General features: G+C 38.7%; 1 protein-coding gene across 1 annotated transcript in view; it reads left to right on the top strand.

Annotated features, from left to right (window-relative positions):
• The window catches only part of LOC136040354 (PDZ domain-containing protein GIPC3-like), a 52,986-nt gene that overhangs the window by 16,605 nt on the left and 19,483 nt on the right, over positions 1–16,898 (top strand). The window contains exon 3 of the mRNA XM_065724599.1: positions 5,308–5,441. Coding sequence (XP_065580671.1) covers positions 5,308–5,441 — 134 coding nt within the window. The remainder of the gene's footprint in view (positions 1–5,307; positions 5,442–16,898) is intronic.

The following is a 16,898-nucleotide window of genomic DNA, read 5'->3' on the forward strand; positions in this document are numbered from 1 at the left end:
TGTTGACATCCTCAGTGACAATCAAAAATCTACCTCTACTGTTTGGAAATCGTTTAAAGTTTTTTTTTGCATTTTTTTTTTCTGTGTGTAAATGGCGGTGAATCAAGTAGTTGCTTTTTTTTAGAATATTTGAAAAGCCTATTAATGATGATTCTACAACCAAATATAAAGATACAGAAATTAGAGAAAACAATGAATGAATGAATGAATGTATTTCATACACATAAATGGAAAAACAGATGTAGCACAAAAAAAGAAAACAAAAAAAAGCACAAGACACTAATTCATCTGACACAAAAAAAAATAAAAAATCAGAAACAGATACCGAGTACTGCTGGAAAACACCGGCTGGTGTTTTCCCACTGGGGGGAAACCACAGGTGGGTCTTAACTGATGAATTATATCGGTCAGTTTGCAATAGAGTTGCTTCTTCAGGGTTACTACCAGTGTACTGGGGCATAAAATACTTTGAGCGTAATTCAATTTTATATGTACCCGTAAAAATGCGCCAAAATGGGCTAAGGTACATATATTGAGGCAAAATCGTAACATTTTACACTTGGGTCAACAGATACGATCAAACTTCCCCTTATTTGTCATTATACAACTATCTGTAAAAGAGTACCGCTTCTGAAGATGAGAGAGCAGTAACCGCCGTGTCTCTAGTATTGACCGTCCAAAAGGGAGGCCCAGATATACAATATCATCCACAAGCTCAACAATAGAATCACCCGGAGTGACGCTTCAACAAACATCTGATTTTGAGTTATAAAGCAGCACTTCAGAATTTTTAGCATTAAACCACAGTCCAATATGGGCATACTCTTGTTAAAACACAATTGTTAAACAATTTTAATTGTTAAAACATCTGATTTCAAGTTAAAAAGCAGCACTTAAGAATTTTAAATATTAAATTGGTGTCCAATATTGGCTTTCTTTTGTCGTGTTTTATTAAAATTAGCTTCTAGCCCATGCAGAAATATGCTCAGGTTCAGCATCTCAACTGCATAACCAATCAAAGACAAATCAATACCATGCAGAATATTAGTCATAACCGACTTTGATTGTAGCCTTACAATACTGTCATTAAACAATGTCGGTGATGAAACAGCACCTTGTCTTACCCCCTTCTTTACTGGGAAAAGGGAATTTGGACATAGAGAAACATAAGAAACATATAAAAGACTAGCACACTCCTTACCTAATAGGAGGAGCCTCAGTTCCTCTTTGAGATTTTCATACATGTCAGCCAGCGGGGCGAGGATGCAGGGATCAACACCGGCCAAACCCAAATCAAATATGATCTCCTCGCAGATAAGCAAATCAAATACGCCTCTTACATCATGGGCAGCAAAACCAATAATTTCACCGTTTTTTTTTTCTGCATCAACTAAAGCAGATACCAAAGCAGAGAAGGTATGGCCATACACAAGGTAAGATTGAAAACGTACCGGTATACTTGAACTTTACATTTATTTCTCAATTCATCAACTATAAATTTCTCAGAAATTTTACAAAATACAGTTGCAACTCTTATTGGGGAAAAAGACAAACATTCAGAAGGAGGTTTATTCTTCTTAGGGATAGAAGTCAAAAATCCAATTGAAAAAGAATCAGAGACCAATCCCAGATTGAATATCATTTGGTAAAGGATTAATAAGTGTTCCACAATCAATTCATCACATAACGACAAATGCTGTGCAGATACCCCATCAAATTCTCTAGACTTTTTTCTTTAGTTTACAAATTGTAGAAAAAATCAGGCAGTTTGTAATTATCAGTCCCGGCCTAGAAACATGCTCAAAAAAATCTCGGAGTTTCACTTTGTAACTATTTTGAAGACGTGGACCTGGAGAAAAAAACTTTTTTATAATGCTCAACCCATGAGAAAAGTGGTATACGAGACGGTATTTGACTTGGTATATCTTTTACAACAGTGGTTCCCAACCTTTTTCGGTCCGCGTACCCCTAGTCAAGGCCCAAAAAGTTTGCGTACCCCTTTCTTGAGAATCGTTGTTTTACTTTTTTCTTAACTAAAATCAGATCTTCAAAAACACGAGATTTATTGTCCAATATGACGGTGCTTAAATGTACGTACAAAATCAATGAGAAACTTGAGGCTGCTTTTTTGCTAAAATATTATCAAATCTTGGCTCGATGTCACTAACGGCAATTATAAGGTCATTTTGTACACTCAGTCTGTTTCTGTGTTTGGTTTTGATCAATGACATTGCCGAAAATGACACTTCACAAAGGTAATTGGATCCGAATGGTAACAAAGCAGACATGGCGATTTCACTTAATTCCTTGTATTCTCCTTTCACCTCCAGCCAAAACTGGGAAACAGTTACATTTTGGAATTTCAGTTCTAAGGCGCGATCACTGGCAAGTTGGATTAGATTCTCTGTAAGCTTGTCACTAAGACCGGAGCTTGAGGTCACGTCTTCAACAAATGGATTTTGGATCCAATCCTGCGTTCTATCTTGGTTCATAATCGATGGGAAATATAACACAAGTTCATCTCGCAACTTTGTCAGATGCTCCCGAATACAATCACAGATTGTGTTGAGGTTATCAATTTCACTATCGTCCGCAAACTTGTCAAGGGTCGGGAAGACACTAACGCTGTTTCTTTGAACCTTTTTAAGCCAGAACTCCAATTTCTTGATGAAAGCACACATCTTCGAATTCAGGGAGAGTTCGTCCGTCCGGAAACCTTGCATTGACAGATTCAAGTCATTCAGTTTGTCGAAAATATCCGCAAGATAGGCCAGCCTGCAAACCCAGTCCTGGTTTTCAAAAAGTGAACTGAATGCAGATTTTTGCTCCAGAAGAAACATATCAACTTCTTGTCGAAGCTCGAAAAGTCTGTTTAAAATCTTCCCACGAGACAACCAGCGAACTTCTGTGTGCAGAAGTAAATGTTGATGTTCTGAACCCATCTCTTGGCACAGCAACTTGAACATTCTTGAGTTCAGTGGTCGGGCTTTGATGAAGTTGATCACTTTTACAGCCTCGTTGAGGGTCTCGTGCAGATGTGCGTTCATCCTTTTCGATGCAAGAGCTTGCCTGTGAATGATGCAGTGCAACCACTTCACCTTTGGATTTTTCTTCCTTATCCAGGCCATGAGCCCATTATTCTTCCCTGTTAGGGCGGCAGCTCCATCACTGTAAACTGATAGACACCAGTCCCACAAGATGCCCCCTTCTGCGAAGAATTTGTCAATCACCTTGAATAGTTCTTCTCCTGTTGTTCTTGACTGTAGGTTTTGACAAAACAGAATATTTTCTCTTATGTCAGAACAATCTTGATATCGAACAAAGGCGATCACCTGGGCTTCACCTGACACATCCGTGCTTTCGTCAAGCTGTAACGCAAACATCTTCGTCAACTTTATTTGCTCAATAACCTGCATGACAATATCGCTTGCAATGTCTTCTATCCTTCTTGAAATGGTATTGTTCGACACAGGTATAGACTGAAGGGCAGTAGCAGTTTTCGTGTCAAACATTATTTCACTGACTTTCACTAGTGCTGGTAATATCAGACATTCGGCGATGGTGAGCGGTTTTTTCTGTTTCGCAACTAAATATGAAACAGCATACGAAGCCCGGAGAGCCTTTGAAGAAACTGATGCCACTTTTGCAATTTCCAAACAGTTACTAGCGAATGCTTCTTGTTTACGCTTGAAAAACTCTATGAGCTTACCGACATGAGAAGGGTGCACAGTACTGAGATGCCGGTTCATATGCGCAGGTTTCATGGAACTGTTGGCCAAGACTTGACCACAAAGAACGCACTGTGCATTCACTGGACCAGACTTTGTCGCACTAAATCCGAGCCCTAGGTATTCTGACAAATATCGACGCACTTTGACCGATGATTCGTCATATTTCTTCTTCTTAGGTGCAGGTTCAGAGTTTTGGGTACCATCATTCGGCTTCTTGTTATTCCTGATCAGGAATCTATCCATCTTTGTTTGCAACCACAATTCACGAACTTCGTGTTTCAACAGATGACAAGATACTGAACTCGCTGAGTTTAAATCGAGACCTTACGGCTATGGAGAAAAATTAGCATCGAGACCTTACGGCTATGGAGAAAAATTAGCGGGTTACTGAAAGCGAAAGTTTTGAAAACGAGTCTGAAATTACGTACAATGTGTTATGTTATCTGATTTTGAGGGAAATGTTGGAACTGAGTCAGAAACAAGTTTTAAAGATGTAGACTAAATTTATTTTGGGACCTTCGCGTACCCCCTGCGAGGGTTTCGCGTACCCCCTGGAGTACGCGTACCACCGGTTGGGAACCACTGTTTTACAAGACTAGACCACAACATAGTTGGCCGACACCCAGCCTCTTCTGAATAAGACAAAATAACTGAACTCTGATGCAGAAAAAGATGTTTTGCAAACTGTTGGACTGAGGGAAGATCAGCTTGAGGGAGGTCAAGCCCTATATCACCCCCTTAAATACTTTATTGATTTTCTTATTGATATTTTGAGCCGTCCTTGCTCCTAGTATCTTGAAAAGGTAAGCTATTCTACCATTTTGACAATAATTAATATTGGAATAGGTAATTTATTATCAAAGTGTATTATGTACGAACATGTTCTGAATTCCAAATGCTACATATAAAAACTAAACAAAACGCCAAACAGGAAGTGCACTTTATAACTATAGTTATTTTGTTTAGCATAAAACGGTTCGTGGTAACGATTTGTAGAGAGTGATCCATATTAATGATAACAAAAACTTGAAAAAAAGAGTTTTGGGAACAGTCCATATGACAAAAAATGGCTCTTTATGGTAATTCCAAATATAAATTTCATCCATTTTAATGTTATTCATCACCAGCTAACAGCCTGTAAAAATTTTCCTTGTCTTCTTAAAAAAGGGGGAAGACCCCCAAAAGGACAAGCGTTCTTAATAAAAGATATGTAATCAAATTCAGCACAAAAAACTTGTGGATGTATGTTCAGGGATTATCGCATCGAATTATTTTAAGAATAGTTTTATATACGAGAGGCAGGGTGCAAAAAAAAAAAAAAAAAAAAAAAAAAAAAAAAAAAAAAAAAAAAAAAAAAAAGATCAACTTCTCTTCCATTTCAAAATTTAAGTGTCCAAGACCCTTGAATGTAAGATCATACGTTTTTTTAACCCTGGTAAGAAATAAAACTATTGTGGCTATTCAATTTTTGCTCCCAATTTTCCAAGAAAATGCACGGAATGTTTAATATTCTACCGAAGAGCTTTCCACCGACAGTTCTCTTTCTGGGGAACGCTACAGAAAGTTTTTATTATAGGTCAAACAAAGGAAATAAGAATTACAAAAACAGAAGATGCTTTTGGTGTGACAATCACAGATAATGGAGCGGGACTTGCCTTTATCAAAACAGTAAAGGAAGGAAGTATTATTGACAAAATTGACGACATTAAGGTAAATGTTTTCTATATTTCTTTCACTTCTTTCTCTTCTCTATTTCTTTTTTCTCTCTATTTTTGAGTTTATAGTGCTTGACAATTGAATAGTTTTCTTCCAGTATTTTCCACGCAGCTTCAAAGGTGTAGGCTACCAAAAGAAATCTAAGGTAAAACACTTGGAGTGTTTGGAGTAAGGCCCGACCGATATATCGGTCGACCGATATCTATTTATATATATATATATATATATATATATATATATATATATATATATATATATATATATATATATATAAATAAGTTGTCTGTGTGTGTGTGTGTGTGTCTGTCGAGTGACGTCATGTTTGTGTGTCGACTGACGTCATGTTTGTCGACTGACGAAATTACAGACCGGGACATCAGGACACGAATGACGACCGGGACATAGGAAATATAAATGACGACCGGGACACTCAAAGAGAAAGTGACCGGGACACAAGGAATGTTCGATTAGTAATCACCATTAACAAAACACCGGGACACAAATGACGACCAGGAAACAAGGAATATAAATGACGACCAGGACACTCAAAGAGAAAGCGACCGGGACACAAGGAATGTTCGATTAGCAATCACCATCAACAAAACACCGGGACACAAATTACGACCAGGAAACAAGGAATATAAATGACGACCAGGACACTTAAAGAGAAATTACTGACCAGGACACCGGAACACAAATGACGACCGGGACAAAAATGACGACCGGGACACAGGGAATATAAATGACGACAAAGACACTGAAAGATAAATTATAGACTGGGACACCAGGACACAAATGACGACCGGGACAAAGGGAAACAACAACAACGGGGACGCTGGGGGGCACAGGGGGATATATAAATGACGACGGGGACACAGGGAAGGTTCGATTAGCAATCACCATCAACAAAGCACCGGGACACAAATGACGACCGGGACACAGGGAATGTTCGATTAGCAATCACCATCAACAAAGCTCAAGGGCAATCATTAGAATAATGAGGTATAGATCTGAATACAGATTGTTCTTCCCGTGGACAATTATATGTTGCATGTTCAAGAGTTGGTAAACCTGACAATTTATTTATATGCACAGACAATGGGACGGCCAAGAATGTTGTATATTTGCAAGTTTCACGTAGTAAATATATATATATATATATATATATATATATATATATATATATATATATATATATATATATATATCTATATTCACAGGTGGGACACAGGGACACAACTACAATGGTGCGTAACTAATATGGCGCGTAACGACTTACGCGCGCGGGGGGGCTTGGGGGGGTGCGAAGCGCCCCCACCAACGAGGTGTTGGGGTGGCGCGAAGCGCCACCCCAACAGCTAGTATATATATAAAAATAAGTTGTCTGTGTGTTTGTTTGTGTGTCGAGTGACGTCATGTTTGTGTGTCGACTGACGTCATGTTTGTCAACTGACGTCATTATAAGGATTAAGCTGTATGCGTCATGAAGTTGTTTGTCGACTGACGTCATGTTTGTCAACTGATGAAATTACATACCGGGACACCGGGACACAAATGACGACCGGGACACAGGGAATATAAATGACGACTGGGAACCTCAAAGAAAAATTACAGACTGGAACACCCGGACACAAATCACAACCGGGACACAGGGAATATAAATGACGACCGGGACACAGGGACACAACTACAACGGGGACGCCGGGGGCACAGGCGGGATATATATATGACGACCGGGACACAGGGATTGTTCGAATAGAAATTACAGACCGGGACACAAATGACGACTAGGACACCAGGACACAAGGGAATATAAATGACGACCGGGACACTCAAAGAGAAATTACAAACTGGGACACCGGGACACAAATGACGTCCGGGACACAGGGAATATAAATAACGACCGGGACACAGGGACACATCATTAGAATAATGAGGTATAGATCTGAATACGGATCGTTTTTCCCATTGACAATTATATGTTGCATGTTCAAGAGCCAGTAAACCTGACAATCTATTTATATGCAATAAATATATATATATATATATATATCTATATATATAAAAATAAGTTGTCTGTGTGTGGATCTGTGGATGGATCAGGTGACGTCATGTTTCGGCTGACGTCATGAAATTAGTTGCCATCATTTTTGCTTTGAAGGTGACGTCATTCAAGTTATATAAGACATATGTTCGCGTAGAAATCTATTAATGTTTAAGTTTACAATGACTGCTCAAAGATGAAGATGCTCAAAGAGTCTATGCCAAAAAACTTGCTGCTGATAGAGAAAGTCAGAAAAGAAAGCGTGCCGAGGAACTACCAGAGCAACGCGAAAGCAGACTTGCTGCTAAAAGAGAAAGTGAAAAAAGAAGGCGTGCCGAGGAATCAAAAGACCAGCAGGGAAACAGGCTTGAGGCTGATAGAGAAAGAAAGAACAGAAAGCATGCCGAGGAACTACCAGAGCAACGCAGAAGCAGACTTGCTGCTAAAAGAGAAAGTGAAAAAAGAAGGCGTGCCGAGGAATCAAAAGACCAGCAGGGAAACAGGCTTGAGGCTGATAGAGAAAGAAAGAACAGAAAGCATGCCGAGGAACTACCAGAGCAACGCAGAAGCAGACTTGCTGCTAAAAGAGAATGTGAAAAAAGAAGGCGTGCCGAGGAATTACAAGAACAGCAAGAAATCAGGCTTGCTGCTGATAGAGAAAGTAAGAAAAGAAAGCGTGCCGAGGAATCACAAGAACAGCAAGAAATCAGGCTTGCTGCTGATAGAGAAAGTAAGAAAAGAAAGCGTGCCGAGGAATTACAAGAACAGCAAGAAATCAGGCTTGCTGCTGATAGAGAAAGTAAGAAAAGAAAGCGTGCCGAGGAATCAGAGCAATCTGAAAGTTATCGCCTGGCATTCAGGTACAACCCAGTCGATGATTATAGCTTGATAGTAGGGGAAAGATACGGAAAAAAAATGGTCGAACCAGGAAAAAATTGGTACAGAAATTATTTTTGCACCACTGTGTTCAGAAAAGAGAGCTCTACAACATATCAAAAATCTAAATCTCCATCCCGTTGCGAAATTCCCTTTTTTTCACGTTTTTTGCGCCTATTTTTTAGATATTTCCAGAATCCGAGAATGAGGAACCGTGAAAAGAAAAGTAGTTTATTGATGGTTTCCCTTTTAAGAAACGATTGTTTTTGTGCTCTTTTATTAGACAGAAACATCACGTTTAATCATTTAATTCTTTTTTATGTTTTGTTTTTGTATTAAGTAAAAAAAAAAAAAAAAAAAAATCAAGCGACACACGATCACGGGGTATTTTTCGAAGAGGAGCACGAATTTTTCGGTTCAGAATGAGGGTTTTCGTTGTAACATTCACCGACAGCTCACTTATTCCCAGTTCTCTTTTTTAGATGGCTGAGACCGCAGTTTTATGTCCCCTTTGTGAACGTTCAATAGACACCTCAGAATCGTCGGTACTGGCAGAAAAAAGAGCTACGGTGATCAATGAAGCTAGCAAAACGAGAGGTACCAGCATCTCTGTCGAGGCAGGGAACCAAGTCCATATTGCTTGCAGAAAGACTTTCACAAACAAAATATATCCGTCGAAAATTGAGAATGAGAGACGACGAACCTTGCAAGAAAAGACGGAAGCAGAAAAAGTGGTACTCCGATCACGGACTCCAAGTTTCAACTTCCAAGAGTGTTGCTTTTTCTGCACTACAAGGATAAATCTCCACACTACCCACAGAAAAGGACACGAGTGGTACAAGGTTCGGACTAAAGACTTTGAAGAGAGTATAAAGGCAGTGTGCAAAAACCGTGATGATGATTGGTCAAATAACCTTTTCCGCCGAATATGTGCAGTGTCAGACCTGCACGCAGTTGACGCCATTTATCATGCAGCCTGTTCTTCTATGTTTCGATTAAATAAGAGTCTTCCAGCCAGATTTGCGACGCAAGAACTTTTTGGAATACTTGAAGATACTGAGCCAGATAAAAAATGTCCAAAAAGGGGGAGGCCAGGTCACGATGAAAGATATCAGGCGTTTTTGAAGCTGGCTACTTTTTTCGAAGAAAATGACGAAGAACTGTATACAGTCAGTGAACTTGTTGTTAAAATGGGAGAGCTTTTGAGTGGGACAGACCTTGAACCGTACTGTAACAAGTACTTGAAGAGCAAGCTTCTGGAATATTTCAGTGACCAGCTAGTATTTGCAACTATTGACGGTAAGGCTGACGTGGTGACATTCAAAGAAAAAGCATCAGCGATACTCCAGAATTTTTATTACTTGGACAAAACCGATAACGAAGAGAGTGAGAAAATCAAGCTTATTAGAGCAGCAGCAAAGATTATCAAAAGTGATATCAAAAATTGGTTACTCGACAAGTAAGCAGCACCGCGACATGAGTTCCAGTAGAAAGGAGCGTGACTTCGACGATACCCAGAAGCTCGTCGGATACTTCGGAGAATCTTCTCCGTTCAGAGGTGACAATCAGCTTAGAAACATTGCCAACGGCATAACTTCTTCCCAAGATGTTAATGTTGACGAGGCCGATTTGGCTGGAAAGTTGATTCTAAGTAAGATGACGGGACAAACCTTGAAGGAGCAAGTCTTCAAGAAAAAAGACCAAGTGACCCAAATGAATACCAAAAAGGCGGGGTCCTCTGTGGTAGCGCACATAGATCCGGCGCTCCAATTCCAGCGGTTTATAATAGTAGCCCAACGAACTGACCTCCGAGAAGAATACTTCAAGTACGAACTTTGTACGATTCCTCCTTCTCTTTTCGAAAGCGATGGCCTTATGAGAAAAGCAAATAAGCCAGAGCTTGCAAAAGCGATCTTTCTGGCTTGCGGGATTGAGACTCAGTCACCCTCAAGACCTGCTTCTGCGTGTAACATCGTCTTGGATGGTGGTTCTCTTCTACATCGAGTTCCATGGAAGGTAGGGTCAACCTTCAAGGTCATCTTTGCTTCATACGTCCATTACGTACAAGCAAGGTACCCTAGTGCGATCGTTGTGTTTGATGGATATGAAGGTGGTCCAGCAATCAAAGATGCTACCCATTTATGTCGAGCAAGGATGGTTGGCCGCCAAGTCTTTTTCACCGAAGAGATGACCCTCTGCATGAAGAAAGAAGAGTTTCTTTCATGTAAGACAAACAAAGGACGTTTCCTGAAGCTGCTCGGCAACCATTTGGAAGCCGTTGGTTTCCGAATTTTCCACTCGGAAGGAGACGCCGACGTTCTGATTGTAGAAAAAGCCGTAGAAGCTGCTAGTCTTACAGACACATTCGTGGTTGCTGATGATACTGACATCTTGGTTCTTCTGATCAGTCGATCAGATTCGCGTTCCGGGCGTTTATATTTCTCACCTGAAGCTAAGTTTGGCGGTACTAGTTCAGCTTGGGATATTAGTGAGATGAAGCAGAAGCTAGGAACAGATGTCAGCAATCTGATACCGTTCTGTCATGCCGTGCTGGGTTGTGACACAACCTCTCACCTTTACGGAATAGGAAAGGGCAAAGCCGTTCAGCTGCTACTTTCCAACAAGAGTTTCAGGAACAGCGCTGCTATATTTGGCGACAAGCTCGCATCGCTTGACGATATTGTGGCAGCAGGAGAACGAGCATTGTTGATACTGTACGGTTGCCCTGATGTTTCGAACCTGGACACTGCCAGAAAGCTAATCTTTCACAGAAAAGTGAGCACTGCCACCACTTTCGTGCATCCACAAGAACTGCCACCGACTCAGGCAGCAGCGAAGTACCACTCGCTACGTGTCTACTGCCAAGTTCAAATCTGGCTCGGGAACCCAGTAGACCCTTTACGCCTGGGATGGAAACTGTAGGATAACGAAGTTTTTGCGCCAATAAAAACAGATCTCCCTGCCGCTCCGTCTCAGCTGCTGAAAATTATCAAATGCTCGTGTCGTATTGACGGCTGTGATAGTGAAAAGTGTACCTGTAAGAAAAACGGACTTGAGTGTACTATAGCCTGCCGTACCTGTAAGAGAAGCTTGTGCAACAATTCGAAGTTTCAAGAAGAAGAACTTAGTGAAGAAAAATAACAGTTAACTGTGATGATGAAAAATCTAGTTTCTATATTTTGATGATGTGCAATTTTTATATATTTGAAAAATAAGATAAAAGCTTTTCTCTGAACACATTAAGTTAGAACCTACCTTGTCTCATGGTGTTTGGCGCTGAGGTGTTTCGTCATTCCTGTTTATTGTTGTTTAGTCTTTTTTTTTCTAAGCCTTTCGTTTACATAGCCAAATAGACTACAACGCTGGTAAGAGTTTTTTTTCCCCAAAGACACAGTTTCCCCCCCCCCCTTTTTTTTTGCTGATAAATATTTTTTTTTGGTCAGGTAACGAAATGAGTATCAGAAATGAATCCAGAGCCAAAAGCTGATCTAAAAAGATGTGTAAAACATTATAGTTTACGTTTTTAATCTTTTTCCCGGTTTTTGAGAAAATAAATAAAAAAAACATTAAAAAAAAGCAATTTCGCATCGAGCTAGAGATTTAGATTTTTGATATGTTGCTAAGCATTTTTTTCCGGTCCGGATGGTGAAGAAACCATTCCTGTACCAATTTTTTCCTGGTCAAAACTTATTTTTCTCCTACTATGAGTAGATGTGTTCAAATCGGGACAATGTCTAAAATTTGTCCCTATTCACTCATCGATGCTACGATGCCCTACAATATCCTATCATTTTTTGGGATGGAGCCGACGGCTATCACTTTAATATTAAATTGATGAATCCAGCCACTAACAAAGAAATGAATAAGAAATGCAGTGCAATGCATTATTATTCCTATAGACTAATGATTCGGCAGGATGAAGAAAATTATATTTTAAAATGCCGTGAATTGTTTCACCAATTTGTCGTGGATATGTATGCTAAAATTGAATCAGAACGTTTGCTATATATCCGCCTGAATCAGACCAAGCTCCGCTCTGAACAATACATTCATTTGCGAGATGCAGTTATAAATGACGACTTGCCGTAAAAAAAAAACAATGGAAAACCTAATAGATGCCACAATCTTGACAGGGCCTTATGAGGGTGAGGCTGTTCTTATTCCTCGCATTCCCATGATTCCGACGGATCTGCTTTTTCAATTTAAAAGATTGCAATTCCCAATTCGATTAGCATTTGCAACCACCATCAACAAAGCTCAAGGGCAAAAGCCAAGAATGTTGTATATTCGCAATTTTTACGTAGTTTGAAACACATATATAAATCTATCTATATTCACAGGTGGGACACAGGGACACAACTACAATGGCGCGTAACTAATATGGCGCGTAACTAATATGGCGCGTAACGACTTACGCGCGCGGGGGGGCTTGGGGGGCGCGAAGCGCCCCACCAACTAGGTGTTGGGGTGGCGCGAAGCGCCACCCCAACAGCTAGTATATATATATATATATATATATATATATATATATATATATATATATATATATATATATATATATATATATATATATATATATATATATATATATATATATACGAGCCTGAGAAAATTTGTATTATTTTAGAAAATAGAGGGAAACACCCCCTAAGAGTCATAGAATCTTAACGAAAAGCACATCATCAGATTCAGCGTATCAGAAAACCCTACTGTAGAAGTTTCAAGCTCCTATCTACAAAAATATGGAATTTTGTATTTTTTTTGCCAGAAGGCAGATCACGGATGCGTGTTTATTTGTTTGTTTTTTTCTTTTTCTTTTTCTTTTTCCAAGGGGTGATTGTATCGACCCAGTTATCCTAAAATGTTGCAAGAGGGCTCATTATGACGGAAATGAAAAGTTCTAGTGCCCTTTTTAAGTGACCAAAAAAATTGGAGGGCACCTAGTCCTCCTCCCACGCTAATTATTTTCCAAAAGTCAACGGATCAAAATTCTGAGATAGCCATTTTATCAGCGTAGTCAAAAAACCTTATAACTATGTCTTTGGGGACGACTTACTCCTCCACAGTCCCCGTGGGAGGGGCTAAAAGTTACAAACTTTGACCAGTGCTTACATATAGTAATGGTTATTGGGAAGTGTACAGGTGTTTTCAGGAGGATTTTTGGTTTGGGGGAGGGGTTGATAAGAGGGGGATATACTGGGGGAACTTTCCATCGAGGAATTTGTCATGGGGGAAGAAAATTTCCATGAAGGGAGCGCTGGATTTACTAGCATTATTAAAAAAAAACAATGAAAAAATAAATATGAAAAAGTTTTTTTCAGCTGGAAGTAAGGAGCAGCATTAAAACTTAAAACGAACAGAAATTATTACCCATATGAGGGGCTCACCTCCTCCTAGTACCTCGCTCTTTACGCTAAAGTATATTTAGTAATGTCAACTATTTATTCTATGGCTTTTGTGATTCAGGGGTCATTCTTAATGAATTGGGCCAAAATTTAAGATTTAGTGTAAAGAGAGAGGTAGCCTACTGACGAGGGGGCGAACCCTCTCATATGTGTAATAAAAACATTAGAATAAAAAATTTTATACGTAAGCTAGTTTATAATTTACGTATATCTTTTACTAATAAAAAGATTCGTAAAAAATTAAAAGTTCTAGTTGCCTTTTTTATTAACCAGAAAATTGGAGGGCAACTAGGCTTCCTCCCCCGCTCTTTTTTCTCAAAATCATTCGATCAAAATTATGAGACAGCCATTTAGCCAAAAAAAAATATGCAAATTTTGTTTTAATTATTTCTCAGCGGGGAGTCAAAATCAAAACATGCATTGATTCAAAAACGTTCAGAAATTAAATATAAAAAAACAAGTTTTTTCAACTGAAAGTAAGGAGCGACATTAAAACTTAAAACGAACAGAAATCACTTCGTATATGAGAGGGGCTGCTTCATCATCAACGCCCTGCTCTTAACGCTAAAGTTTTTTACTGTTTTAAAAAGAAGAGTTGAGAGAAAGAGTCAAACTATAGCGTAAAGAGCGGGGCGTTGATGAGGAAGCAGGCCCTTTCATATACGAAGTAATCTCTGTTCGTTTTAAGTTTTAATGTCGCTCCTTACTTTCAGTTGAAAAAACTTGTTTTTTTTTGTTTAATTACATTCTAACGCTGATCTTAAATATATAAGTTTCGTCAAGCTTAGTCTACCCATCAAAAATTACGAGCCTGAGGAAATTTTCCTTATTTTAGAAAATAGGGGAAAATATACCTTAAAAGTCATAGAATGTTAATGAAAATCACATCGTAAGATTCAGCGTATCAGAGAACCCTACCTTAAGAGCTTCAAGCTCGTATCTACGAAAACGTGGATTTTTTTTTTTTGCCAGAACACAGATCACAAATACATGTTTTTTGTTTTTTTTTTGTTTTTTTTTTTCTCAGAGGTGATCGTATCGACCCAGTGGTTCTAGAATTTTGTGAGAGGACTCATTCTAACGGAAATTGAAGTTCTAGTGCCCTTTTTAATCGACCAAAAACATTGGATGGGATCTAGGCCCCCTCCCACGTTAATTTTTTCCCAAAGTCACCGGATCAAAATTTTCAGATATCCATTTTATTAAACATAGTCGAAAAACCTAATGATTATGTCTTTGGAGACGACTTACTCACCCAGAATCCCCGTGGGAGCGGCTGCAAGTTACTAACTTTGACCAGTGTTTACGTGTAGTAATGTTTACTGATTTCAGGTGGATTTTCTTTTGTTTTTTTTTAGGGGGGGTAGTGACTTAGGGAAGGAGTATACGTGGGGGATCTTTTCAGAGAAGAATTTGTCATGGAGGAAAGAGAATTTTCATGAAGGAGGTGCAGGATTTTCTAGCATTATTTAAAAAAAATAAAAGAATAAATATGAAGAAGTTTTTTAAAGTAGAAAGTAAGGAGCAGCATTAAAACTTAAAACCAACATAAATTATTATGTATATGAGGAGTTCACCAGATCCGAATCCTTAGCTCTTTACGCTAACGTATTTTTAGTAATTTCAACTATTTATTCTACGGCCTTAGTTTTTTTTTAGGGGTCATTTTTAAGGAATTGGGAAAAAATTAAAGCTCAAATGTAAAGAACAAATTATTGATGAAGGGGCGAACCCCCTCAAATATGTAATAAAAGCATAGGAATATAGAAGTTCGTTTTGTAAGTTAATTCGTAATTCATGTATATTTAAAAAAAAAATAAAACGTTTTTAAAAAATCAAAAGTTCGAGTTGCCTTTTTAAGTAACAAAAAAATTGGAGGGCAACTAGACCTTTTCCCCCGCTCGTGTTTTCCCAAAATTGTCCTATCAAAACGTCCTATGAGAAAGTCATTTAGCCAAAAAAATTAATATAGAATTTTAGTTTTAATTATTCATGTGCGGAGAGCCAAAATCAAAACATGCATTAATTCAAAAACGCTCAGAAATTAAATAAAAAACAGTTTTTTTAACTGAAAGTAAGGAGCAACATTAAAACTTAAAACGAACAGAAATTACTCTGTATGTGAAAGGGGCTGTTCCCTCCTCAAAGCCCCGCTCCTTACGCTAAAGTTTTTAACTGTTTAAAAAAGTAGAGTCGAGAGGAAGAGTCAAACTTTCGTGTAAAGAGCAGGGCGCTGAGGAGGGAATAGTCTCTTTCATATACGGAGTAATTTATGTTCGTTTTAAGTTTCAGGATCCTAAGAAAATTAAAATATATCTTTCCAGTGTAAATTCTTAAATGCCGCCTAGTGCCTCCTTAAAGGAGGCCGTAGACAGTCAATCATTTTTAGAAAAAGTTTCCCTCAATTCATCGCTGTGTATTTCAATTAGCCTTCAGTCGACCCTTCAATGAACCCTCCAATCTTAACCAGCGCTACTCTAGAGCAGGCCCTACCTAGACAGTCAGTCATTTTGATCAAAAGTTTCCGTCAATCCATTGACGTAGGCTTCAATTAATCGTCAATTGACCCTTCAATCAGCCCTTCAATCGCTACCATAGTTTATTTAACACACTGCGTTTGATCGAAATGATTGAGCCATTCAAATTTTCTATCTATCCCTGTTCTATTATTCGGATGTCAACTTCTCCCTCATCACTGAAACCACTTTCAAAACTATATGATCAAGCAAGGAGTCTTATAGAGGATACTACTTGAACCCTTGCTTGACTTTCGATCTCTCTGTTTTCTGTCTTGTGTTTTTTTTTTGTTTTTTTTTTTAGGTTACAAGGTGCCTGCTGCCCTGTGCAATAATTAAACAACAAAAAAATAGTTTTTTTTTTTTTAAATGAAAGTAACGAGCGACATTAAAACTTAAAACGAACAGAAATTACTCCGTATATGAAAGGGACTTTTCCTCGTCAACGCCCCGCTCTTTACGCTAAAGTTTAACTCTTTTTCTTAACTCTACATTTTAAAACAGTAAAAAACTTTAGCGTAAAGAACGGGACGTTGAGGAGGAAAAGCCCCTTTTATATATGGAGTAATGCATGTTCGTTTTAAGTTTTATTGTCGCTCCTTACATTAAT

Source organism: Artemia franciscana, chromosome 20, assembly GCF_032884065.1.
Source record: "Artemia franciscana chromosome 20, ASM3288406v1, whole genome shotgun sequence".
Lineage (NCBI taxonomy): Eukaryota > Metazoa > Arthropoda > Branchiopoda > Anostraca > Artemiidae > Artemia > Artemia franciscana.